Genomic DNA, 27,882 nt, shown 5'->3' on the forward strand with positions numbered 1-27,882 from the left:
TGTTTTAGCTGCAAAATATATATATATATATATATATATATATATATATATATATATATATATATATATATATACAGAGATGCGTGCTTCGAACCAAATTAGTAACCAAACTTGATTGTTATATAATATGTTATTGACATTATGTACAGTTTATTATTTTGTTTAACGCTATTCAGTTTTTTTTTTTTTTTTAATATATATTTACATACATATATATATACAAACAAGCTAACATAGTACGCTTCACAGATGACATTATGGCATGTTTTTTAGTTTACCTTTTTATTGGTAGAGTAATGCAAGGCGCTCCGATTCGAGTTTAATTCAACTGAAGAACAAACAACATGCACAACAATCAGGCATATATAGTAAACAGCTGCATATATATACATATTATATATACGCCTAGTTTAATATACACACATATAAAGCTCACTTATATATACAGTAAATATATATATATAAATAAATGTATAATTAACATTATCAAGCATACGTGTAACTAACAAGAAAGTATTATAGAACAAAAGTGAAAACGTGAGGAGGAGTATAATGAATGGAGTCGAGAGAAGTTGAAGTTAAAGTCGCAAGCGCCCATTTATCAACTATTTACATATGGAAAATCGAAATAGCAAAAAGAAAAAGCTTTAAAGGCAAACAACCCTACAAGTCTACATAGTACTTAGCCTTTGCATTAATAATAAAAACAAAACGAAAAGAAAAGAAAAGAACACATTAGACATGCTACTAAATTTATATTTAAATATTTTGCAATAATTGTAATTGGCAAAACTCGAAGCTCGAATTGCAATCCCAATGTCTTGGCATAAATTTATAAATATTATATATATATATATTCACAAAGCATATCCATTGTTTTTCAAAACAAAACTCCCATTAATTCTTACGTTGTTAATTTAGTTTATACATATTTGCAAAGACAAAGGCAAGCAAATAAATGAAATTATATTATTTAGAAACTTTGTTCAATCAAACTAACAACTAAAGCTCTTCTGTACTTATATATCCATACATACATACATCAAATATGTTGAAAGCACACAAACTGCCTGTTTTGCTAACATATTATTAGTTTTATGCAAAAATGGGGTATTATAATTAAGTTTTTATTAATTTGAACAAAAACCAAAACTGCAACTAATGCTTTGTATCTAAGTATATATATATAATTTACCACACCCACACACACATAAACAACTAAGAACTATAACTTCATTTTCAACTGTATTAGCAAAATTAATAAAAAAAAAAAACCATGTTCGTAAGAAACTGCTAAGACAATACCCTAAACGTCAACAGGATACATTTGACTATATGAAATGAATTATTCAAAGCAAGATAACTAAAATTCAAATATATACAAGTCTAGCATTATCTGCTATTTAAGTAACTAACAATCCAGGATAAGTGATAGGTTTCCTAATTTCTTCAAATTGTTTTTGGTTTATTTTTCATACAACTCTTTAAAATTGAAAAGGCTCATTTCGTTTTTTTAGTCCCTAAAATGATTTCTGTTGATGCTTAGCGTATTTAATAATGTACGTAACTGTAGCATTAAAAAACCAATATATAAAACAAAACTAATCTAAATTTATAAAATACTAACTGAAAAATTAAGTTGATTTGAACAAAAAAATATTGGTTTAATTGTTAACTTTTGTTGAAAATACATATTAAAAAAAAAAAAAAACAAGGAGAAATACACTTTACTATAGTAAAACTAAATACAAGATACACAATCTATTATTATACAAGGAGAAAAAAAAAACAAAACAAAACAAAACACATGCATATGTACATATATTTATATAATATTGTGAAAAGAAAAACTAACAATTTAGTAAAGGCAAAAATTCCGTTCTGGAGTTTTTTATATGTACCATATATATAAATTTAAATTTATTACAAAAAATATGCAAGTTTTTGTTTTTGTCATATTTTGACTTAGGTGTGGTAAAATATTTGACAATTTGATTTTATTGTTGAAAACTGGCGCCAAACACATTCCTATGTTAAACAACAGAGAAATGTTATGTTGAATAACAGCTTTGCTTGGCGATGTTAACATATGCTAGATAGTTAACAGCTGATTAATACAAAGCCTACATTCGACTATATTATTGTTACTTTCGTCATTTTAAACGACATTTTCTTTGGACGTCAATAATAAGAGAAAATAAAAATTTATATGTGGCTAACTAAACGAACAACAGTCGGAAAACTTGGTTCGTTCATTCGGTTTGCCGAGTTGTGCAATCGAACTGGTTCCGAAACGAATCGATAAGCAAGTCGATTGTAAACAATAAAAACAAAGAATATTTTACTCGACACAAAATTTGTTTTCCGCCCTAGTGTCCATTCCGCAGCCATGGACGCCACAACAAGTTTAGCCGACAAGCTGGCATCGAAAACGGCCAGCAGCAATTCGCTGGACAGCAGCTCGAAGTCAAGTTCGCTTGGCTCCAAGCACGGTGCCGAGAATGGCGTACTCAGGGATACGCCCTTTGCCTATTTGGAGGGCGAGGAGGATCAGGACCAAAAGAACGATGTCACCTATGTCTGCCCCTATCGCGGACCCGTCTTCGGCGCCCTAACCATCACCAATTATCGCTTGTACTTTCGTTCGCTGCCGCTGCGCGACCAGGAGCCACCCGTTGTCGTCGACGTGCCGCTGGGTGTTATTGCGCGTGTGGAGAAAATTGGTGGCGCCACGTCACGCGGCGAGAATAGCTACGGCATTGAGATATTCTGCAAGGATATGCGCAATCTGCGCTTCGCCCACAAGCAGCAGAATCACTCGCGTCGCACCGTCTTTGAGAAGCTGCAGGCGAACGCATTTCCGCTCTCCTACAGCGGCAAGCTGTTCGCCTTTGCGCATGCCGCGGCGGCACAGCCGCCCGCCGCCATTGCGGCCGTAAGCGCCGGCTGGGATGGCTGGGCCGTGTATGAGCCGCTGGCGGAGCTGCGACGTCTGGGCGTGCCCAATGATATGTGGCGTGCCACAAAGCTGAACGAATCGTATGGCATTTGTGATAGCTATCCGGCTGTTTGGGCCGTGCCTAAGGCGGCCTCTGATGATTTTCTGCGTCGCGTTGCGCAGTTCCGTTCACGTTGCCGTTTGCCAGTTTTGTCCTGGATGAATCCTCGGACACAGGCAACGATAACGCGCTGCTCCCAGCCGCTGGTGGGCGTCAGCGGCAAACGCAATGCAGACGATGAGACCTATCTAAGCTATATTATGGAGGCGAATGCACAGTCGGACAAGCTGACCATTATGGATGCCCGGCCCAGCGCGAATGCCATTGCGAACAAGGCAAAGGGTGGCGGCTACGAGTCGGAGGATGCCTACAAAAATGTGGAAATCAATTTCCTAGACATACACAACATACATGTTATGCGCGAGAGCCTGCGCAAGGTGAAGGAAGCCTGCTATCCCACCACTGACGACTCCAAGTGGCAGACGGCCATCGATAGCACATTGTGGCTGAAGCATATACGCTGCATTTTGGCCGGGGCTGTGCGTATCGTGGACAAGGTGGAGACGATGAGCACTTCGGTTGTGGTGCACTGTTCCGATGGCTGGGATCGCACAGCCCAGCTGACGGCGTTATCCATGCTGCTGCTGGATCCGCACTATCGCACCGTGCGCGGCTTTGAGGTGCTCATCGAAAAGGAATGGCTGTCCTTTGGCCACAAATTCCAGCAACGGATTGGCCATGGCGATAACAAGCATTCGGATGCGGATCGCTCGCCAGTTTTTCTGCAGTTCATTGACAGCGTATGGCAAGTGAGTCAACAGTTTGTCAATGCATTCGAATTCAATGAGCACTTTCTCATCACAATTGCGGATCATCTGTATTCGTGTCGTTTTGGTACCTTCCTGTGCAACACCGAGGCGGAGCGTGTGGCAGAGGGTAAGCTACATAATATACATATCTATTTTTCTCCAATTAGTAAGTTCTATACTGTTCCGCCCAGATCTGAAGCACAAAACAATTTCGCTGTGGACGCACATAAACTCCTCGCTGGATCAGTATCTGAATCCGCTCTTTCCCTCGTTCACGCACGGCCCCGAGCCCGTGTTGCGTCCCATTGCCAGCGTGCGGGCGGTGCGTCTCTGGAAGGGTCTCTACTGCCGCTGGAATCCGGGCTTGTGCGCGCCCCAGCACGGCTGCCAGCGTACACGAGAGCTGCTCTCCAAGCAGGATCAGCTGTTCAAGCATGTGAATGAGCTGCGCCTGAAGCTAAACAATCGCAGCAACAACATGCAGACGACCACGCGATTGGCCTCGCCCATGCATTAAATATAGTATTTTCTTTAACGTTTATTTTCTTGCTCCAACTAGTTCCCATTAACCGTATTAACGACACAACTTATACATGCCATTTCCATGTACTACCCTATTAACGAATTGTTTAATCCAAAAATAATGTGCATAAGCAGCAATACTAATAAATATATACATAATATAACTAATATATATATATATATATATTCATGAAGCGTTGTTTTCTGTTTTTATAGCCGTAACGTGCAATTAATTGATGGCAAAGCGGATTTGTATTGAAACAACTGCAGATAATAGAAATGTGTTTCACTTTTATGAGCGCAAAGAATAAACATTTTAGCAATTAACAAAACCTTCTGGTGCAAAACATAATCTACTTGCTCCATAAATATTTTCCGTCAGCTCTTAATCGAAAGTTGCCATCGAATTTAGAATTTAAATATGCTAGCTAGTTTCTAAAACATTTGCGGAATTATAGAATCAGTTAAAAGCCAGCTTTATTGGCCGTCACATAAAATATCCAAGGAACACTTTCTTAACAGCTTTTGTTCTTAAATAAAGAACAATTAACATTTTTAAGATCAGGGCATTTAAGGAAAGTGAATTCATAAATTACAATCAAATCAAGTCTTTATTCTCCGCAATCTCAGGATCCTCACAAACTTGGAATAGACGGGCAAATAATCCTTCAAAGTAGCTGTAAATCACAGGGCGCACTATATACTTTTGTCATACACACACACACACACACACACATACCCACACCGACACACACAGTGGCACGTTAATTCATTGTCATTGCCAGTGGGCGTTGCCAACTGTTGCGCGCAATTCCAAATTCATTCATAAAAATTTACCGCACTTTGGCGCCTGCGCATTTGCGATAAGCATGTGCCAGCCAGCAATTGAATGCCCTTTTGCGCCAAAAATTACAAAACACAATCACAGTTGCTTCAGTACGTTTTCGCACGTTCATTAATGCAGTCGCATTTTGGGAACGGCGCCACTTTGCAGTGATTGGCAACGCGACGCACAGTCGTAACAGCGTGTTAAAGTGCTGTTGCTGTTGCAATATCAGCTCTGTTAACCGTAAAATGTTAACATATTAATACAAATTTTAGGAACAAAAAAAAGTGCAAATAATGCAGTTAAAGCCCAGTTTCTTGGTATTGCCATTTTTATTGTGTCTTGGCCGTGTTTGTGTGGGTAAAGAAATACTCTTGATCATTTCCTGTCCACAACAAGCCGAAATTAACTGTCGAGCACTGCGCGAAAGCCTGCTGCAACAACAACAACAACAACAACTAAACGAGGCAATTCCAACGGATTATGATTACGACATTAAGGTGCACATATTGCAAGAACTATTCAATTATTGGACCCTGCTGGACGCGCTGCCCTATTTGCGAGGCCAGACACGTTTACTAAACACGAATACCGATTGGATTATTTGGTGCCAGCACAACACGCACGTCCCCTCGCTGCGTGGCCTGCTCGAGCAGCTGCATCGTCGGGATGCGCAAGAGGTGAATTTCGTTTTCTTAACAAATCATTTCGAAAAATTTAGAAAAAACAAAGATGTGTTGGAAAGTGGGAATAACTCCCATGAATAAAGATGCATACCAAAAATGTTCTACAAATTAGATGACAGTTATTAATGAAAATATGTCGGGTATAAGAGAGAACAGTGCAAAAATATGATATAACGAATTTTTCCAAGCATTAAACAATTTTCTAATGAAGAGTTTTATGGATTCTACAATCAGAAGCAAATGCTTTCCCAATTAATGTAACAAATGTTAAATGAAACATTAAAAATACCTTAAAAATACCCTTTTAATTCAAAATAAATACTCTAAAAAGTTTGCCGAAAAAAACTGTATATATTAAATTGAAAAGTTATACCTCTAGAAAAGCGATTGTTCCTATAAGAGCTATGTGACAAGATTAAAACAGTTAGAAGAAGATTTAGCTGTTGAAACAGATCGAGAATAAATGACATAAGAATACCATATATTTATGCGCCAGGGTTTACAGCCTTACAAGAGCTAACATTCTTAATTGGATGCAAAGCTTTTTAAAATGTTTAATTTCCGACATCTTAACTTAATGTTGGTTATCAAATTAATAACTGTATTCACCTTGCTCACCTTTTGTTGTTCTTGGTGTTTTGAAAGTTGGCCTACTACGGACACGCGTTGTACGATGCTGAGGCGACCATTGTGCATCATTTTGCGAACTACAAGGATCCAACATGGTTTCCATATCCCATGCTAAGTGCTGGCGTTGTTTTCACCGGCGCTTTGCTGCGCAGGTGAGTGTCGGAACATACAGAATGTTTGAGCATGGCCATGGCCATAACTCATCATGGAACATGCATTTTCAGCCTGGTCGAACTTGTTGCTGTTAATGCCCCGAATGCCACAAGGCACAGCGAATTTGCGATAGATGCGGCCCATGAGCTGGCCCGATTCATTTTCGATAATTTAGCACCTGCCGTGCCAAATGCTGATGATGATGATGGCAAAACTAGAAGCAGCAGCAGCAGCAGCAGCAGAAACAACATCAACATCGGCAAAAGAGACGTCGACTTTGTCGACATGTTGCAGCGCAAAATAATTTTGAAAAGTGCTGACTACATTTGTCCCTGGGCGAGAGTGTCGCCAGCCTGGTCGTTGGCATCCTCAGAGACGACAGCGAAGAAGCAAGCGCCGGCGTCGGAGCCTCTGCCCTGTTTCTTGCATGCAAAGCCGGAAGTGGCCGCTGGGAATGCTGCACATTGTGTGAGTTGAATAATGGGGCGTATTCACATCAAGTGGCGGTGGGGTCATTTCAGATTGAACACATAAGGAACGGCCAGCAGAATTTGATGGGATTAAAGTAAAGTACATTCGCTGTTGCCTGAATAGCTCAGTGTCCCTTCCCTGCATAGCCCACATACTACACACACACACACACTCATGGTCAGAATAATCAGTACATTACCCCAACCTTTTATGCAAATATTTTAGCTTATATTAATTATATTCTCTTTTTCATTATGTTGTCAAAAAGTATAGAACAAAATAGTTTAAAAAAATATCAATACATACATACATAACTGTGAATAATTAGCCGCAGCTTATATTCTTTCGAGCTTCAGAATACTCTCTCTCTCTCTCTCTCTCGCTCTCGTCATTTTTCCTTTCCACTCTCATCCTGTGGCAAATTTTTCTATGTTTTATTTCACGCCATTTTGCTTTAATGAAAAAAGCGACTCAAATTTTACACATAGTTCCATAACTATATACATAAGTAGGTTGGTTTACAGGCACAAAATGGTTGAAACACTGACGATGTATTAACTTTGTAGAATATTTAATTAAACACACACGAGCTGAACTAATCGCGCTGAGCACCAATTACTTTGACGAAAAAAAAACGATATCATATGCACGCGCGAATGGTGCAATCGATCTAAAGAGCAGACGCGCACAGACTAAATCATCTCGAAAGACTTTCGCAATAATGCACTAATACTAATACAACTCCTGCGCTCGGTCCTCTCACACTGCTCGCGCTCTACGCTGGATACGCTACCAAGATAACGGGATCAGCGTCAGTAGGCATATGCATAAATAAGCTCTCTCACTCATACCATCAAAAACGCCATACGTATGACGAGATCAAGCGCATGAGTGCCAACAGTGGGAACTAGATAATTAATTATCTTGCACGCTCAGAGTATGCACAATGTCCACTCTCTAAATGAACGATATTTGGCCTCTACTATTACTGTACCCACATTAGAGGATTCACTTTGTTCGCCATCTTTTTATGAGAGAGCTTTGAAAATTAGTTCATTTCGCAAGACAGGGTAAAAATCTGTTAAGCCCGACTTTCATGAATTTTAACATGAATCATAACATAGATTGGATACAAACTTAAATAATTTAACAGAGTTTTAGTTGTTTACATTTTTTTCACCTTACTGCGAGGCACATGTCAGAAAATGTGACATTTATTTAATACTAAAATTAATTTATATTAATAGTTTGATAATAAAATTCAGCCTAAATATGATGCAATTATTAAATATTTTATATTTGTTAAGACCATTTCGCATTGAATTCTCAATACAATAAATTTGTTTGATTTATTTATTATTCATTTTTCGTCGGCATATTTTAATTTATACTTTGCCTAAAAGCTCCAAAATTCCTTAAAAATTTAGTGAATTTGGACTTAAAAAAGACAGAGCATTTACTTTCACAAATAATAAAATATTACGCATACGCTCCGTGGCGCTTCCAGAAACCCGACGTATGTGTAATTAACTTTAAATTGTTAACTGCATGTTTTTTATTTTATATTAAATTTCAAGAAATTAAATGAAATACTTTGTACATAAACAATGTCATTGCTATGGCAACAAAGTCACATGTTTAGCTTAATGTTTTTGCGATTTAAAGGACGACAAACATTTGTCCAGACCTGCTCGAACGGGGCATTCAGGCAATTAGCATTTGAAACCTATAACCATAAATTCTCTGACAACGGTCAAACACAAACTGAAACTCAAGCCCAAACGATTCTCACCCACAACAGGTGCACACAACTGGCGCACACATCTATTTTGCAATCAAGACCTGTGCAAAATTCCATAAGGAGCGTATACCAATCATCGAACGCACCTGGGCGCCCGATGCCATGCGGCGCAAATACTACAGCGATGTGGCAGGTAAAGCGACACAACACGACAACGATGAACGCAATTAAAGCAAATGAGTGCCTGCTGCCTTCACTCTGAATTTGGGCGGAACGGGACGGGGCGGGGCGGGACGGGACGTGCGGGACGGTGTGTAGAAAATAGACAAACACTCGCACACTTGCATACAAAAACAAGTAAGAGTGCGCTAGGCGGCAGTGCACGACTATTAAATACTCTGTAGTCGCCTTCATTGTTCGTGCTTGAAGAAACTAGGACTTTGCTAAGGGAAACAACAGCAATGTCCTAGTCTCTGTAAAAGATATCCCTTAAATAACTTAACTTTTTATAGTCCGATTAAATTATTCGGGAAATTGAAAATCTTTCAAAAATGAAATACTCTTCGAACAGAAATCAGACTGCATTGCTAAAATTTATGTATATAGCTTCTAAAATCTCCAAGTTATGCTTACAAATGTATTTTTCCAAATCGATTTTTATCGATTTTATGAAGAAAAACTGATATTAATCGATTTTATAAAGACTGAGCTAAAATAATATATAAACTTGTTCCTGTTAAGATATACAAGAAAATATATTTAAAAATGCAGGCTTAACGCTTTTGTAGTTGTCCGATAGAACTGGCTAGATCGACTAGATTATAAGTATATAACACTACAGTACAGTAGTACAGGGTATTACAAGAGGCAAACTAAACATGCAAGCACACCCAAACACACACACACACACAAGTATAGCCTCGAGCTGGATGACTCGCAAAGACCTGGAGTCAAACAGTTTGCAATTGCAGCAGCTGCCATATTGAATATTCATTGATTTGTCTTTATGATCTTTCACCTGCGGAAACAACAACTGCACTACCATTGGCAACCGCAACAGATGCCGGCATACCAACAATCAGCACGGGCCAAGCCAATGTGCCGACAGGACATTGTGCCAAGACATTGGCTATTTTGCAATTATCCCTCAAGGATATCAACGAGCAGGCGGACATACGCTGGCTAATGCTTGTCGACGACGATACGCTTCTCAGGTGTGTATATGTGTGTGCGTGTGTGTAGGTGTGTGTAGGTGTGTGCGCGTGTGTATCAAGGCTGCAAACGGCTTTTTGATCCGAAATGCTTTGAATTGGCATTGTTGGGTCAAGGAAGAGCCGCATCTCAATCTGAAGCGAACCACTTATTTCTTATTTTCTGGTTCAAACTGATTTTTTTCTTTTTTTAAATATTAATGCAACATTTTTAGTTTTTTCAGTTCAGTATAAACAAAATATACATTTAATTATATTTCATTTTTCTGTTGCAAAATTTGATGAACTAAGGATGCGTTCATTGGAGCCAGATTCATGAACCAAAGCATGGCTCTGAACCGTGAACCGAACCACTCACAACTTTTTTGGTTAAGTTTGCAGCTTTGATGTGTGTGTGTGTGCGTGTGAGCCAGGATTTTTTATGCGGCTTACACGGCTCAAAGCACATTCAATTTAAATTATCATTGTTATTCTTCTTCTTCTTGTTTATATCAATATATATATGTATATGGATTTTTGATTGATACCAATACGCAGCGTGCCCCGTCTGAGCGCCCTGCTGAGCTGCTACAACCACACGGCGCACATGTATCTGGGCGAACGCTATGGCTATCGGCTGTATGCGCCGGATGGCTTCAATTATCATACGGGCGGCGCTGGCATTGTGCTCAGCGTGCCGCTGGTCCGGCTCATGGTGGAGCACTGCAGCTGCCCGGCGGCCAGCGCGCCGGACGACATGATATTGGGCTACTGCCTGCAGGCGCTGGGCGTGCCGGCCGTGCATGTGCCCGGCCTGCATCAAGCACGGCCACAGGACTATGCGCCGGAGCTGCTGCAGCTAAATGCGCCCATTTCGTTTCACAAATACTGGCACACATCGCCGGAGCACACGTACACGCGCTGGCTGGGCGGCACCTTGGCCAATGCCAGCAGTGCGCGTCACGCGTCCCGTCCTTGCAAAGATCGGCTGGGCACACCATTGCAGCTGCACGGACGCGGCCTGCTGCAGCTGGCCAATATGGGTGCTGGCTGGGAGGGCGGCACCTCAAAGCATCATCTGGACCTCTAGTTTCAGATCAGGTGAGTGGCGGAGCAAAAGTATTACCTGAAGCGCATTTAGAAAGCAACAAATCCAAACGAATGCCGCTGACACTGGCAGTTGGACAAATGTTGTCGCCACAAAGCCGTGGCCTGTCCAAAATATTCAATCTACTCCAGCCAGAAACCAGAGCTGCAGCCATCAAGCGCCTGCCAAGCACACACACACACACACACACCCACACAAATTTTCCATTTTCTACACGGAAAAACTTTGCAGTTGTTGAGTGGGAAAAAGGTGTGCGGCAAGCGCTGATTTGTTCATTCGGGTTGTGTGTGTGTGTGTGTTTTGTGGTTTCATGTCTCTTTAATTAGTGGAAATGCTTAAATGTGGTTGCGAATCGCGAGAATGGTGCAGACTTTTTGGAGGTTTCGCCAGGTTCCAAGAATCTAATATTTTATAAAGTTACCAAGCAACACTGCATAATTATTTTTAAAACGCCGAACACAAAATACCTTTGTGGGCATTAGGAGCCTAATTTTCAATCGATCGTTGCCAAATTGATAATATATATACTATATAATATAGTAGTCCGATGTTGACAAAACAATTTGTCCTAAGTAAGCAGTAAATGTCAAGTTTTACCAAGATATTCATGGACAACAAAAAATGTTTCATACAAGTACTTCATTTTTATACCCTGAACCCATTAAAAATGGGTATAAGGGTATATTGTTTTTGTGCAAAATCCAAATGTATGTAACAGGCAGAATGAAGCATCTCCGACCCCATAAAGTGTATATATTCTTGATCAGCATAAATAGCTGAGCCGATCAAGCCATGTCCGTCTGTCTGTCCGTCCGTCCGTCCGTCCGTATGTATGAACGCAAGGATCTCAGAATCTATAAGAGCTAGAGGCTTGAAATTTTAGATGTAGATGCTCCTAGCTCCCGCGCAGATCGAGTTTGTTTCCGATAATCGATAACTTCCTCCGTTTCCAAGCAATCGATAAAAATCGATATCGATATCCTGTTTTTTGGGCAATTTTGGTAAATAATAAGAACTAGAGTCACCAAACTTGACATATAATTTCTAAAATAGAATATATATATGATATAGGATTTTTCTTCATGGTTTTTCCTCTAGATTAATCTGGCATTCAAATATGAACAGCGATTTTTTAGTCGAAATTCATGTCCAAATCTTACCCCAAGATTAGTATATAGACATGGGTCAAAATTTACCACCCCCATATCTCGGCCAAATCTCATCCGATTTTCACGAAGTTTGGATTTTTCTTCATGGTTTTTCCTCTAGAATAATCTGGCATTCAAATATGAACAGCGATTTTTTAGTCGAAATTCATGTCCAAATCTTACCCCAAGATTCGTATCTAGACATGGTTCAAAATTTACCACCCCCATATCTCGGCCAAATCTCATCCGATTTTCACGAAGTTTGGATTTTTCTTCATGGTTTTTCCTCTAGAATAATCTGGCATTCAAATATAAACAGCGATTTTTTAGTCGAAATTCATGTCCAAATCTTACCCCAAGATTCGTATATAGACATGGGTCAAAATTTACCACCCCCATAACTCGGTCAAATTTCACCCGATTTTCATGAAGTTTGGATTTTTCTTCATGGTTTTCCCTCTAGATTAATCTGGCATTCAAATATGAACAGCGATTTTTTAGTCGAAATTCATGTCCAAATCTTACCCCAAGATTAGTATATAGACATGGGTCAAAATTTACCACCCCCATAACTCGGTCAAATTTCACCCGATTTTCATGAAGTTTGGATTTTTCTTCATGGTTTTCCCTCTAGATTAATCTGGCATTCAAATATGAACAGCGATTTTTTAGTCGAAATTCATGTCCAAATCTTACCCCAAGATTCGTATATAGACATGGGTCAAAATTTACCACCCCCATAACTCGGTCAAATTTCACCCGAGTTTCATGAAGTTTGGATTTTTCTTCATGGTTTTCCTTCTAGATTAATCTGGCATTCAAATATGAACAGCGATTTTTTAGTCGAAATTCATGTCCAAATCTTACCCCAAGATTCGTATCTAGACATGGTTCAAAATTTACCACCCCCATAACTCGGTCAAATCTCATCCGATTTTCATGAAGTTTGGATTTTTCTTCATGTTTTTTCCTCTAGAATAATCTGGCATTCAAATATGAACAGCGATTTTTTAGTCGAAATTCATGTCCAAATCTTACCCCAAGATTCGTTTATAGACATGGGTCAAAATTTACCACCCCCATATCTCGGCCAAATCTCATCCGATTTTCACGAAGTTTGGATTTTTCTTCATGGTTTTTCCTCTAGAATAATCTGGCATTCAAATATGAACAGCGATTTTTTAGTCGAAATTCATGTCCAAATCTTACCCCAAGATTCGTTTATAGACATGGGTCAAAATTTACCACCCCCATAACTCGGCCAAATCTCATTCGATTTTCACGAAGTTTGGATTTTTCTTCATGGTTTTTCCTCTAGAATAATCTGGCATTGAAATATGAACAGCGATTTTTTAATCGAAATTCATGTCCAAATCTTACCCCAAGATTCGTATATAGACATGGGTCAAAATTTACCACCCCCATAACTCGGTCAAATTTCACCCGATTTTCACGAAGTTTGGATTTTTCTTCATGGTTTTCCCTCTAGAATAATCTGGCATTCAAATATGAACAGCGATTTTTTAGTCGAAATTCATGTCCAAATCTTACCCCAAGATTCGTATATAGACATGGGTCAAAATTTACCACCCCCATAACTCGGTCAAATTTCACCCGATTTTCATGAAGTTTGGATTTTTCTTCATGGTTTTCCTTCTAGATTAATCTGGCATTCAAATATGAACAGCGATTTTTTAGTCGAAATTCATGTCCAAATCTTACCCCAAGATTCGTATATAGACATGGGTCAAAATTTACCACCCCCATAACTCGGTCAAATTTCACCCGATTTTCACGAAGTTTGGATTTTTCTTCATGGTTTTCCCTCTAGAATAATCTGGCATTCAAATATGAACAGCGATTTTTTAGTCGAAATTCATGTCCAAATCTTACCCCAAGATTAGTATATAGACATGGGTCAAAATTTACCACCCCCATAACTCGGTCAAATTTCACCCGATTTTCATGAAGTTTGGATTTTTCTTCATGGTTTTCCTTCTAGATTATTCTGGCATTCAAATATGAACAGCGATTTTTTAGTCGAAATTCATGTCCAAATCTTACCCCAAGATTCGTATCTAGACATGGTTCAAAATTTACCACCCCCATATCTCGGCCAAATCTCATCCGATTTTCACGAAGTTTGGATTTTTCTTCATGGTTTTTCCTCTAGAATAATCTGGCATTCAAATATGAACAGCGATTTTTTAGTCGAAATTCATGTCCAAATCTTACCCCAAGATTCGTTTATAGACATGGGTCAAAATTTACCACCCCCATAACTCGGCCAAATCTCATCCGATTTTCACGAAGTTTGGATTTTTCTTCATGGTTTTTCCTCTAGAATAATCTGGCATTGAAATATGAACAGCGATTTTTTAGTCGAAATTCATGTCCAAATCTTACCCCAAGATTAGTATATAGACATGGGTCAAAATTTACCACCCCCATAACTCGGTCAAATTTCACCCGATTTTCATGAAGTTTGGATTTTTCTTCATGGTTTTCCCTCTAGATTAATCTGGCATTCAAATATGAACAGCGACTTTTTAGTCGAAATTCATGTCCAAATCTTACCCCAAGATTAGTATATAGACATGGGTCAAAATTTACCACCCCCATAACTCGGCCAAATCTCATCCGATTTTCACGAAGTTTGGATTTTTCTTCATGGTTTTCCCTCTAGAATAATCTGGCATTAAAATATGAACAGCGATTTTTTAGTCGAAATTCATGTCCAAATCTTACCCCAAGATTAGTATATAGACATGGGTCAAAATTTACCACCCCCATAACTCGGCCAAATCTCATCCGATTTTCATGAAGTTTGGCTTTTTATACCCTGTGCGAAAGCCAAATGTATGTAACAGGCAGAAGGAAGCAACTCCGACCCCATAAAGTATATATATTCTTGATCAGCATCAATAGCCGAGTCGATCTAGCCATGTCCGTCTGTCTGTCCGTCCGTCCGTATGTACAAACGCAAGGATCTCAGAACCTATAAGAGCTAGAGACTAGAGAGAAATTTTAGATGTAGGTGCTCCTAGTGCCTGCGCAGATCGAGTTTGTTTCCGATAATCGATAACTTGCTCCGTTTCCAAGCAATCGATATCGATATCCTGTTTTTTGGGCAATTTTGGTAAATAATAAGAGCTAGAGTCACCAAACTTGACATATAGCTTCCAAAATAGAATATATATATACATTTGATATTGAAAGGAGATGGTTCAGGGTATCCCCTAGTCGGGAGCTCCCGACTAGAACCTCTTACTCGTGGTTTTTTTTCTCTATATAAAAACTTATTAAATACGTGTGTCAGCGATTTTTTAAATTTCACCCAGAAGTGTGGAAAATTGAGTTGCATGCAAATAATTATGAAAACGTATTTTAGCGATTTTAAAACCTCACCCGCAACTGTGAAAAGTGCTAATAAATATAATAATAAATTGACTCACCCTTTGTTGTATTTCAGATTAAATATCCAAAAGCAGGCAATTGTTCAGAAGTCAAGACAATGAATTTATCTAAAAGTGAAATGTGAAAATAAATGTCATTAAACTGAAGTCCATGAAAAAGGTAACCAAAATTTAAACGCAAGCATAAAATTTAAAAGGGAATTGAAGCTTGAAATCTTGATACTAACTTATATGTATTATATAGTAATAAATGTAAAAAAGATGATATTTATTTCATCAAACTTAATATATCTCTGTTTTTGATTACAAAAAATACAACTGAAAAACCAGTTTTATATATATATTTTTTTTTAATTTCCAAAGGTCTTCAATTATAAATTTTCGTTCTACAGAAAACATTTGATTAATCTTTTAAAATTTATTTTTTTAAAGAAAAGTCTATACTTTTTAGGCAAAATCATTTATATTAGAGCTGCGACATTGGGCACAAAATTTGCATTTTATTTCAATTTGGTAGCACTCGAAGACCACCAGCAGCTCATCCGTATCACTTAAAGCTGAAAGCATGGCCAAGCAATTTGAATGACTTTTTCGCACCTTACACTTACTTAAACCTCATTAAATGTAAATTTGTGCAAGGACCAGCTCGAGGACGACAGCTGGGCTCCGGCGTTGATGAGGGGCATCAACGGTTTACGCTCGACTGCATTATTCGAGTGGTTTATCCGACGGCGGTTGGCTGGATGCCCCAACTGAACTGAACTCAACTGAACCAAATGGTGGATGCATCTTTGAGATATTCGCCGATAAACAAACAATGCGCTTCATTTATCCGCCCATGCCGCACAGATTGCCAGCCCCATTGAACGCCATGCCTGCGACGTTGCATGCAACATACTTCAATGCAGACTCATGCAACCCAAAGTGCATCTATTATTCAAATACTAATCAATACTTTTCGCAAGTATACCCGTCGCCTTGGGAGGTTGGGGAATTCGGACGACTTTACTAAATAGGTGAAAACAATGTGTCAGCTTATTTGGACGCGTTGACAGTTGTAATTGTCTGCGGTTGTTTTCTCGTTTAACTTCAATTATTCAACGAGTTAGTGAAAGTTTAGTTGTGTTTGCTGCGAGCTGCCAAATTTAAGACATGCCCCAAAGTTAATGCCATCAATTGACTAACAATATTTGGGGTGCACATAGAGGAAAACTATTCGTATTCAATTTGGGTCATGCTGTTAGTATTATTCCCTCACCAACAGCTTCAGAAGGTTTATTTACATTCTTTGTATACCCTGTACTCGCAATAAATTGGGTCGGATGACGACCGCATAAGCAACATATTATAATTCCATACTGTCAGTCGATTCGCATATCAATTATATTTTATGTTATCGATAACTATTCTTCCCATTTATCGATAACCGATTTCACCAAATGTCGATATCGATATCGAAAAAAACAAAAAGTCGCTAGAAACAGGCTACAGGATATGCCTAAGTCGGGCAATCTCCTCTCTTGCTACTTAAGTAGAAACTTAAGTAGATATATGTAAAAATTATATGCAAAAAATATGAAGAATAAAGTGATAAATTAATTAATTGAACTATTTTAAACAGGATAGTGAGGATATCTTTGGCATGGTGAATCTCGAAAATGCTAAGTTTGATTAAAATATCTTGAAAAAATGGACATGTTTCTATAATTTTCAGCCGAACTTTCCTATGTCAGCTATAAGGTAGAGAGCAGAGTGCCAAGTTTCCAGATATCTTGGTAAACAAAAATGTCAGACCATAAAAAAAGCTTTAAAGTAAAGTGAGGCATAATTATTATTTTGAATCATAGTTTGGGGAAATTATTTGAGCAAAGTTTTCAGAGCATATCGGAAAGACTTGTATAAATGAGAAAATCTCTTTTAAATATATATTAGTTTATTTACTTATTTTTCCTTTGCAGCTCAAAGGCTTGAAATACAAAAGACGAGCCCTATAAAATGCGCCCAAGGCTGTCAGCTTAGGTAAAGGTATATGCAAGTCTCTCAGTTCTTTAAAGTCTTTTCACATACTTTGTGGCTGTGTCTGGGTCTGGGTTTATTTGCGCTCGTCTGGCTGTGAACGCGACACTCGACTCGACTTGCTTATCTCTGGCGTGGCAGAGGAGGCAACGTGCCAGGCGGGCACAGGAAGACACATTCTCATCTACGAGGACGTGTACTTCCTGCCGCTTCGTGCCCTAATTAGTTGCGGATTTTTCAATGAATACGAACGAAGCAACAACAGCCACCGCATGCCGGCAATGCGACAACTTGAATTCCAAATAAATTTAATTACCAACCAAGTTGCAGTTAAATAAATGTACATATACACAAACATATATATATATTTATATATATATAAATATATATTCGCAATCAACGCCAGTCGTAGTCATCTTCCTCAGACTCCGCATAGTCTACGGGCACATTTCCATCATTTCCATAGTCATCATCGTAGTAGCCATCATTCACATCCACATCTTCTTCCACTGAGTTCGCCTGGCGTGGCCCCACAAAACTGATCGCATTTCGCGGCAGCAGCTGTATCTTGGCCAGGTTGCGTTGTTTGTCATTCTTGTAGAGCTGAAATGTTGCCGGTTGCATGGGATCACTGGGACTCCAGGGCAGGGCATAGAGTGTGCTTAGCGAGAGAACTGCGCGTTGGGATAAATATTTTCGAATTTGTCAAGTATCAGTAGGTCATTTATAACTTTTTCTCATTTTAAGTGCAACTACTAAAACTGAACTAAACTGACTGTAGCTTTTTCTTTATAGATGATAAGCAACCAAATAGGATTTTTGATTGATTTGTTAATTGTTAGTTTGCTATAGATGTGCTATATTTCCTATAGATGTGCTATACGCTTTTTATTTCATTCATACCCAAGTAGAGGATATTATAATTTTGTCATATAATGTGTAACGCAAAGAAGAGGACGTCTCCGATCCCAAAAAGTATATATATTCTAGATCAGCATCTGTAGCCGAGTTTCTATGCGAACAAGTCTTTCAGAAAGCCTATCTTATCCGTCCTTCTGTTGTAAGCAGCACATATGTCCGAACTGGCCGGATCGAAGCACTATATCATATAGCTATCATAGGAACGTTCGGTCGAAAAGTACGTTCAGGTATGGAACACGATTTTGTTTATCAAGTTATCTAAACCAAACTCGGCTTCAACTATTTTCCCTGTGCTTCTTAGATACGGGCAAAGCACTATAAGCATTATGAAAAGGTTGGGTATGCAAGGGTATTAGATCTTCGGCGTGCCGAAAATAGGCTTTCTTTCTCGCTACATGTATGCAAATTGTATTCTATCAACATCGGACTAATATATCATCCATAGGAACGTTCGGCCGAAAAGTAGTATGGCAAAATATTCTCTTTTTCAAGATATTCTCTTCAAACTCAACATCTAAAAGCTTCACATATCTGTAAAACCTTAAGGCAAATGCCTATTAGAGTATTAGGTTTTCGGTGTGCCGAATATATTCCCAGTTTCTAGTTTAAAATTTGGACAACTTTTGCGTTCTCTCTACTTACCAAAGCAAGCCAGCACAACTGTCAACTGCATTTTCACAATATCAACTGAGGCTGCTTCTGAAATGCATTTGGGCTTTTTATAGCAAACATTTGGAGGCCGCGCTTATTTGTGGACAATAAGCTTTTCTTTTAATGCTGATTTGATGAGCATTTAATGGAAAGTAAAAGTTGTTAGCCCTTCTTTTTGTCGTTAAACAAATTTAATATGCAACATATTTGTATTGATTTTGTCAACGATTTTGATAGCTACAGAACTTTGAATAGTCAAACAACTTGGATTTTATGTCTTATGCAGATTACAAAAATTGGTTAATTTAAGCTCGAGTTAGTTGGGTTTTTGTTGTTGTTAGTTTATGTCTTTTCACTTTTGACGCTGTCAAAGTTGCTTGAGGCTTCTTTAATCTACGAAATACATAAAAAATGAAAACTCCAAAGAAAATGTCAAAAATTGTGCACATTATCTTGAGAGTTTCATGCAGCATTTGCCTTTGCATAAAATTACAGTTTGTCCCTGGCGAGGACACATGCGCAAATAGAGAGAAGAGATTACATGGACATGGGTGTTGCTTGTGGCTACTTGAAAGTAGATTATACGCAACACGCACAATGTCACGTCGGTAAAGGTCCAGCTGGGGTGTGGCTTGGTTTGGTTTGACTCGCCTTGGGTTTGGCGTTAATCTTAGTCCAAACATCAAAAAGTTAAGCCACAACAAAATTTAAGTAAACGCCCAACCCGGCCCACCGCACAACCAAAAACGAAATGAAGCATGAACAGAAATTGTTTAAAAAGATTTCTCTCATACAATGTGCAACAAAATCCTTGGCGATTTGGCAAACAGTTTGTGAATAGGTTTGGGGACCAACTGTAGCTGCCACCTCTTGGACTCTGTGTGTTCGTGTTCCTTGACGCAAGTTTCACTTGAGCTCAACTCAGCTCAACTCAGCTCAACTCAGCTCAGCTTAGCTCAGCTTGGCCAATTCCCATTTGAATTTAGTCAATTGTTTTAGTTTTGTGTTTGAATTTGAACACACTGGCAAACTAACTTGGCTACGTTTTGATTTGCGCAGCTGGACTTGTATGTAAATTTACAATTTGTTATAGTCTAGGGCATTATAATATGTATGGAGTAAACAGCATATTGATTTGAGTTTTAATCCTAGTCAATGTATTTTTCATTAATTTAAATTCAAAGTAGAAATTGTTTAATAACCTTTTTAAATGTTCTAAAAGCTTTCGTTTTTATTTGTTATAGCCTGAATCCATTGAAACTGGGTGTAAAGGGAAAAGGAAGCATCTCCGACTCCATAAAGTACATCAATTCTTGGCCAGCATCAACAGCCAAGTCGATTAAGTTATGCCCGTCCGTCCGTCCTTCTGTCCGTCCGTCCGTATAATTTGAATGCGTCGATCCCAGAGCCTATAAGAGCTAGAGACTTGAACGCAGGTCCTGATTGCGAGACATATACTTAAATGGCATGCTTCCCTGACATGGACATATTTTATATATTACTTTTTTCTCTATTTCCTCTAGATTCAGTAATATTTTTAATGGGAAACTACAAATATCAAACAATTAAGTGCCAAATAAAATGTGCTAACCTTTAGTTTACATAAATCTAAAAGATACAATTTGTTGTAATTAAAAGAAATTACTTAAAAATAAACTAGTTGGAAATTAGGCAAATTTAATAGTTATTTTATAGAAAATAAATATCATATTATATAAATAAATATCAAAATGCACAAAATGCAACAATTTAAAATACAATTATACATATTAAAATAAAAATATGCATTTATATTTATGTATTTCATTACAACTTTTCCATAAAGAAAAGGAAAGCACATAAAAGCCTCACACATAACTCAACCCAATTAATCTTTCAGGCTGTGTGGCTCAATTCTGATTCAGGTCATGTAAAAGATTATCCAAATATGCTCACATATATTTGATGAGTGAAGCAAACAAATATCATTGAAATGTTCACCTTTTTAATAGCTCTACTTGCCCAGAACATTTCTCGTTAATTTAAATAACACCGTGTGAAAGTCAAGTAATCTGCCGATCTGTATCTTGGCAAATTTGTTGAATAAACTCTCTGTTGCCACTGTTTATGCTGCCGGCTTATGTTTCATTCATTCATCAGTCAAAAGTTGGGCAAATTTTCAAATCGCTGTCAGGCATTTGCCAGCCACAAAACACAAACTTTGAGCCCTGAACCCTGAACCCATTTAGATCAAGTTACGGCGCCTCAAAGCAGGCAACTTCATTCAAACAAAACGCAAACGAAATCCTTGCAGTTAGGCAGCAATAAATTTTTGTCCATGTCTAAAGTTTAACTGGAGGACCAACAACAAAAAATACAAGTAGAATGCTCTAGTTGAGAGTGCTCGACTGGCAGATACCCTGAATACATACAAGCATGCAGTACTACACACAAATGTACCTAAGCTTCTTCTTCCTTACATAAAACCATACTATAGATAATGCTTTCTCCAATAACATCGGTTTTTATTGTCCGATCGATAAGAAACTTGGCACCCATCTGTATGTGCATACCAAAGCATAAGACTATGCCTCCAAATATGGTTCCGTTTGTATACCCTTGTAGAAAGTATTATAATGACATGTGGAACGCATAAAAGCAGACATTTTCGACCCCACAAAGTGTATGTGTTCCAGATCAGCATCAATGTCCTAATGTCTGTTTCTAGGCGAACTCGTCTCCCCAATTTTAAAGCGTCTGTCTATATCATATAAGTAGTTGCCAGCGGAACTACCCGCTGAAAAGAAGGAATATTCTGTTTCTCAATATGTTTTCATCAAACTCAGCATTTACGAGCTTCACTATTCTCACACATCTGCAAAACCGTAAGGCAAACAAGGGTAATAAAAATCTGCGGCGTATTGAGAATAAACTTACTTTCTCTTTATTAGTATTACTATACCAAATTTGTTGTCTCTAGCTCTTATAAGCTCCGAGATACATATGTTTAAAAGAGGGAAGAAGAATAATCTCGTCTATTACTGTACGAATTTACAGACTTAATCGGCTCGAAGAAGCTGCCTTTGGCCCGTTACATAGATTGGCACATAACAAATACACCCCTTTTAGGCAGTTTCAATGGATTCAGGGCATTAAAAAAAAATCCCATTTTGTGTCTATCAGGACGTCTAATCTGCAGTCCGTGCAGCAACGCAAGCCCAACTGAATAACTGAACCCATCCAAGCAACTTACCACGTGCAATAAATTCCAAGGCGCAATGTCTGCACTATTTGTGGTTAGCCTCAAGACTTTGGCGTTGGGTCAAAGGTGGTTAAATTGTGCCAGAGATTGGGCCATGTGGCATTCGGGAGGAGGGAGGGGGAGGCAGGGAGGGTTACAATCCCAGCTAAACACGCGCCGAGTACGTGATCTGATAGGGAATTAAAGCCGGCACAAACATGTGTAAGTTTTGCCCAAATCGCGTCGCATTCGTTTGAGCCCAAGCCACACGCATACACACAGTCACACACACACACACACACACACAAACACCCAGAGCACACTTCCTGCACTCCTTGGCGGCAGTTTCCGTTGCGGTTTTAGCAGCACTGTCTGCACAGTTTGACAGGCGAGGTTCGCTGCGCTAATTTACTTTAAATTGGTTTTTACGGCATTCGCTGCTTATATCCGTGATAAATGACTGGAGGGCGTACTTTGCCGCCCCCAAAGCACCCACATTCGCCCTCCCCCCACCAAGTTCCCCGCTTCGAAGCCCGAAATGTCTTTGTTATCGCTAATGGCATCTGTAGCTAATTTTTTGTTATTGTTGCCGTTGTTGTTGTGTGTGGCCCACGTAGTTTAATAAATTGGTAAATAAAAATTAATGCTGCATAAATTACAAATAGCCAATTCACAAAGTTGACGACGTCGCGCTCTTGACAAATTTCCCAATTTTTGGCCACTTTTTGGCCATCTAATTAACGAGCAAAAGTTTTTAACCTTTTGTGCAAGTTTTCGTTGCGAGTCCGGCTGCAAGTCCGGGCCAAGAGGTATTGTCCACAGTATCGTGTGGCCCCCATCATATTGACTGCTTATCGCCGCAACGCCATCTGAGTGGGCGTGGCATGTCAACTAATGAGAGTCGAAAAAAAGTTTTACTTTCGGCTTTAACTTATTCATTGTGGCATAATTAATGAAAGCAACGCTACTCAAAGCGTTTGGCCGATTAATCAGCTAAAGCTATGGTGGCTATAAGCTGCCCCCTCCCCTTCTCCCCTCCTCCCACTCCATGAGCTTATTATTTGCCAGCAATGCGGTTAGCTGCAAAATCGCATAGACGTGGGTCACGTTCAAATGGTTGCGATTCGGTAAATACTTTGGTCTACAAATATGCTTATACATTTGTTGGAAATCCAATGAGCTGTAAATAAACAACTAGCAAAAGTGGTGTCAATTGATTTACGCTGTGTCCAAAATGATTGATTGGGATAATCTTGCTTTCTTTCTATATTTCGCTTGATTTGTCTATTCTTTCTCATCTTTCCCCTCCATCATTCGCCCTCTCTCACGCTCCCTTTTTCTTTCTCGCTCTCACAATTTTTGTTCTTTTCCACCTTTTTCTCGCTTACTTCATTGTTGTTCCCCTAAAACTGATAACATCGCCTTTCTACGCGATTTTCATAATCTAAAGTAAGGTCAAGAGAATTTGGAAATTAAAAAAACCTGATCATATTTCTGAATTAATGAATTTTTGACCTTTTATCAGGCCGTATCAAGCACTTTGAAACTTATACTTTAATCTTCCCTAAAACTGAATTTTGCGCAATTAAATTTGCTGCCAGCAAATTTGTTGCCTGTTGAAATTTGAAATTTGAAATTACGATATGATCACGATTCCAGCAAAGCTGATTGCACAATAATTTTGCGCATTTGAAATAATTTTTAGAAATTTTTGTCAAGCATCGACGGTGGAAAATAAATTTGCTGCACGTGACGCCTTAAATGGCCACAGCAATGGATTTCCGAAAGCTGGTAGCACGGGTTTCTGACCGGGCCAATTGCACAATATATATTTGTTGATTCGCTTGTGGCGCAAATTGCGTGCCACAAATGGACGCACATAAATCATGCGTGCGACAAAAATCGCTTGGCAACTTTTTACGCACAATTGGCTAAATTCTAAAGCTGCGCACCCGACACAGGTAAGCACTCACACGTCCATTGAAAGTTTTGATATGGAATTTTGGGGATTGAATTGTAGCGCCAACATTTCAAAAACTATTGCTTGGTAGCCAGTTTTTTTCTATAAAAAAGTGAATTTACATATACAAATATTTTCCAGATAGGGAAAAGGCAATTGGAATAACAAATGTGATAAAAATTATGTCAGATTTAAACTTAAGAATTTCTTAAACTGTACGAAAAAAAAAATCAAGAAAAACCATTTGATTTATCGCATAACTAAAAGATATTACAAATAGGATTTGAACCGGCGACCTGCGATGCTCACACCCTTTCTCTTCTCAGTATATAGATGTGTTCAAGTCTTAATTAACATTAATAAATCAGCGCCAAGCGTCAGCTAAGCGAACATTTTTAATGAATTTCAAACTTGCAACATTTTTTTTTCAACGCACTCACAATATATAAAAAAAAGAAGATGCAACGAGCACAGCATTTGTTTTTTATGTGTGAGATACTTGTAAGTTCATCAAAATGTTTTTAATGCCGCTTAGGGGGTTGTGTGTGTCCCACTTTGGATGCGCGGCAAGCGCTAATTAGTCAAGGATTTGGCTGCGAAATGCTCAACCCTCAATAAATAAAATGTAAAGCACGTGCCAGCCAGGCGGTATTTAAAATATTCAAAACATAATTTCTTTTTTGCCAGCGCATAATATTAATGCTGTTTGTAAAAATTTTGAAATTATGCGCACGTACAGCAAAAAGTTACACAAATTCTTGTTTATTACGGTGAGCTTTATCGGCTTGAAGATTTAAAGTTGGTCAGTGGATCCCTTTGAGGCAGAGATACATAGAGATATATGTATATATTTAGCTTGTGTGCGTGTGGCTTGGAGCTTATCAACAAAATTATATATTAAATTAACTATGCTTTTGGGCACAGCATTGGCAATGCGTATTCATTTGCACATTTAATTACACTTGAGACTTGCACAAAATCAAACCACATTCAAATTGCAATATTCAATCAGCCAGCTCTCTCCCTCCGAGAGAGAATGCATACACATGTGGGTGTGTGTGTGTGTGTGTGTGTGGGTGTGTATTTGTCCAAAAACAGAGCCCACAATCGCCAGTGCAATTAGGTCCATTTTGTTAGAGTTTGAGACAAGGAATTTTGATTAATGAATACTAACATATGCATGAGTTGTCCCAGGAAACTTTGGTTATAAATTTACAGATAAAATATCGTATTACAACAGCTAATAAGCTAATATGTTATTATTATAGCAATAAAAATGGACTTTAAATATACCCAAAACATGCATTGCAATGATGTTGCTTTTAATAACGGCAACAACAAAAATACTGGACATTCAATTAATTAGCATCTATTCACAAGACCCGGTACACAGGACACGACACGAGCCAAACGTGCATGACAAACTTCCGCTTTACGGTTCGGTTAAATGAACGCAGTTTGCGGCCAATGGGCGTGGCTTGGTAGAGCAGCTTTTAGGGGGCGGGAAGGGCATTGGTGGCGGTTTGGTGCATTTGTGGCCTGTGTGTGCAGTTTTGTTTTCGGACCATTTCACGGGCACATACGAACCGGAGTAGTGTACACTGAAGCCGGACAGCCAGTGGAACACAAATTTTGTACGAAACAAAAATACGTGCAAAGTTTACAAAAAACAATTTGGCTGTGGCTATGCCGCTTCCGTTCCAGCTCCTGCTGAGGTTGTTTAATTATTTGCCATTTAGCTGAGAGAAAAAGTTTTGCTAAGCTTTGGATTTAGCAGCAAAATTATTCTAGTTTATGCGGATTCACTAAATTGTAAAGCCAACGAGGTCTATGTGTTAATTTAATATATGTTTAAAACTTTTCTATTAAAAAATAGGTAAGCATATACTTAACTACGTTTTATGCTGCAAGCCAAACTATTTATATGTTGATTGCAAATATCTTCGTTCATCAGCTAACATTCAAATTGACGCGCCCTACTTTGAACAGTGCTGCCACTTAGTCACAAAAGTACATGTAGCTGTGCACAGGGCTGCCTGGCTGAACGTGAAGTTGGCTGCGCTGCCGAAAACAGCTGTTCAGCCAAATGTTTGGCCAGTTTAAACAAAACGTGTTTACAGTAGTCTAGATTTTGTACCTGATTAATTAAAACATAAAATATGACTGAAATAGAAGGCTATAGAGGTAAGCACTTATTTATTGCAATTTCATGAATGTTAATTAATTAAATACCACACACAGTTGTGCCGCTGCGAATGACGCCGGATGCGAAACATTGTCACAGCGTTTACATGCGCGAGCATTTCATACGCTTAATGGATCCCAACAAACCAAAAGGCCGCACGCTATTTCTGCTCAACGTGCCGCCGTATATAACAGAAGCAAGCCTGCAAACCTTCTTCAAGCGCGTCGGCAACGTGGAGAGCGTTTTGTTTGCCGAGAAACCTGGACGCGATGAGACAGCCAAATGGTATGAGGGAACGGATGTGCCCTTCTCGAATGTACAGACGCCCTTCAAGTTCAAGGTGGCCTATGTGGTCTTTCAGAAGAGCATCAGCATTGGCCGGGCGCTGGCCTTAGAGAGCCTCGACTTGTACAACAGCAGCGGCGAGTGCCTGATTAAAACGGGCATGGAGCTGTGGCACGACGACTACGAGAACAATTACATACTGGATGTGGAAAAGACCCAAAAGAAAATCAATGACTATATGGCTGCCTATGATAAGCGGGAGCGTGCCGCACTGGCGGCAGCCAAAACAAGCGAAGCGGATCCCGATGGTTGGGTCACGGTGGGCAAAGATGGTCGCAATGCGGGCTTTGAGCAGAAGGAATCTGTTATTGGACGCATCGAAAGTAAATTGGAAAAGGATAAGAAAACCAAGGAGCTCAAAAACTTTTACACATTTCAAATACGTGAAAGCAAAATGCAAAATATTGTTGAGCTGCGTCAGAAATACGAGGAGGATAAGCAGAAAATCGAATTACTTAAGAAATCGAGACGCTTCCGACCATTTTAGCATAGTTTAGCGCAGTTATTATAATAAAAATAAATATTATATAAAATTATAATTTTTGAAGCTAAAAACATGTAGCAGAATAGGAAAGAAAGGCTCTTTTTACAGAACTTTTTTAAAGCTGCATTTTCATCTGCATTCAATCGATCAAAGTTAACTAAGCTTGGATTAATTTCAGAGGGAAATAATTACGAATTCGTTGGAAATTTTTTCCAATAACGAAAGCCGTTCCTAGACTTTAAAATAGTTTAAACTGATTGATATATATGTCTTATGATATGTAAATGATAGCTAAGACGGGTTTTTGTATAATTCCGCACTTAAGTGTGGAAAATAGATGGAAATCAATATGAAAGCAGAGCTCCACAGATTCCATTCTCAGCAACTGTTTCTAAGCTCAT

At 38.7% G+C, this 27,882-nt stretch overlaps 3 protein-coding genes across 3 annotated transcripts; all 3 read left to right on the forward strand.

Annotated features, from left to right (window-relative positions):
* Window positions 1-2,203: 2,203 nt before the first annotated feature.
* LOC115758927 (myotubularin-related protein 2) lies at window positions 2,204-4,484 on the forward strand. Its single transcript, XM_030699725.1, has 2 exons — window positions 2,204-3,935; window positions 4,000-4,484. The coding sequence occupies exons 1-2, from the start codon at window positions 2,390-2,392 to the stop codon at window positions 4,323-4,325; spliced, it is 1,872 nt and encodes a 623-aa protein (XP_030555585.1). The 5' UTR covers window positions 2,204-2,389; the 3' UTR covers window positions 4,326-4,484.
* Window positions 4,485-5,408: 924 nt separating this feature from the next.
* Window positions 5,409-15,823, forward strand: LOC115759199 (beta-1,3-glucosyltransferase). Its single transcript, XM_030700081.1, has 7 exons — window positions 5,409-5,836; window positions 6,488-6,624; window positions 6,697-7,093; window positions 8,898-9,030; window positions 9,898-10,051; window positions 10,586-11,128; window positions 15,756-15,823. Exons 1-6 carry the CDS (start codon window positions 5,453-5,455, stop codon window positions 11,115-11,117), a joined length of 1,737 nt encoding a protein of 578 aa, XP_030555941.1. The 5' UTR covers window positions 5,409-5,452; the 3' UTR covers window positions 11,118-11,128; window positions 15,756-15,823.
* Window positions 15,824-26,570: 10,747 nt separating this feature from the next.
* LOC115759202 (ribosomal RNA-processing protein 7 homolog A) lies at window positions 26,571-27,882 on the forward strand. The gene is made up of 2 exons (XM_030700088.1): window positions 26,571-26,651; window positions 26,709-27,882. The coding sequence occupies exons 1-2, from the start codon at window positions 26,627-26,629 to the stop codon at window positions 27,482-27,484; spliced, it is 801 nt and encodes a 266-aa protein (XP_030555948.1). The 5' UTR covers window positions 26,571-26,626; the 3' UTR covers window positions 27,485-27,882.

This window comes from Drosophila novamexicana, unplaced genomic scaffold, assembly GCF_003285875.2.
Source record: "Drosophila novamexicana strain 15010-1031.04,08,12 unplaced genomic scaffold, DnovRS2.1 tig00000193-arrow-pilon, whole genome shotgun sequence".
Taxonomy (NCBI): Eukaryota; Metazoa; Arthropoda; class Insecta; order Diptera; family Drosophilidae; genus Drosophila; species Drosophila novamexicana.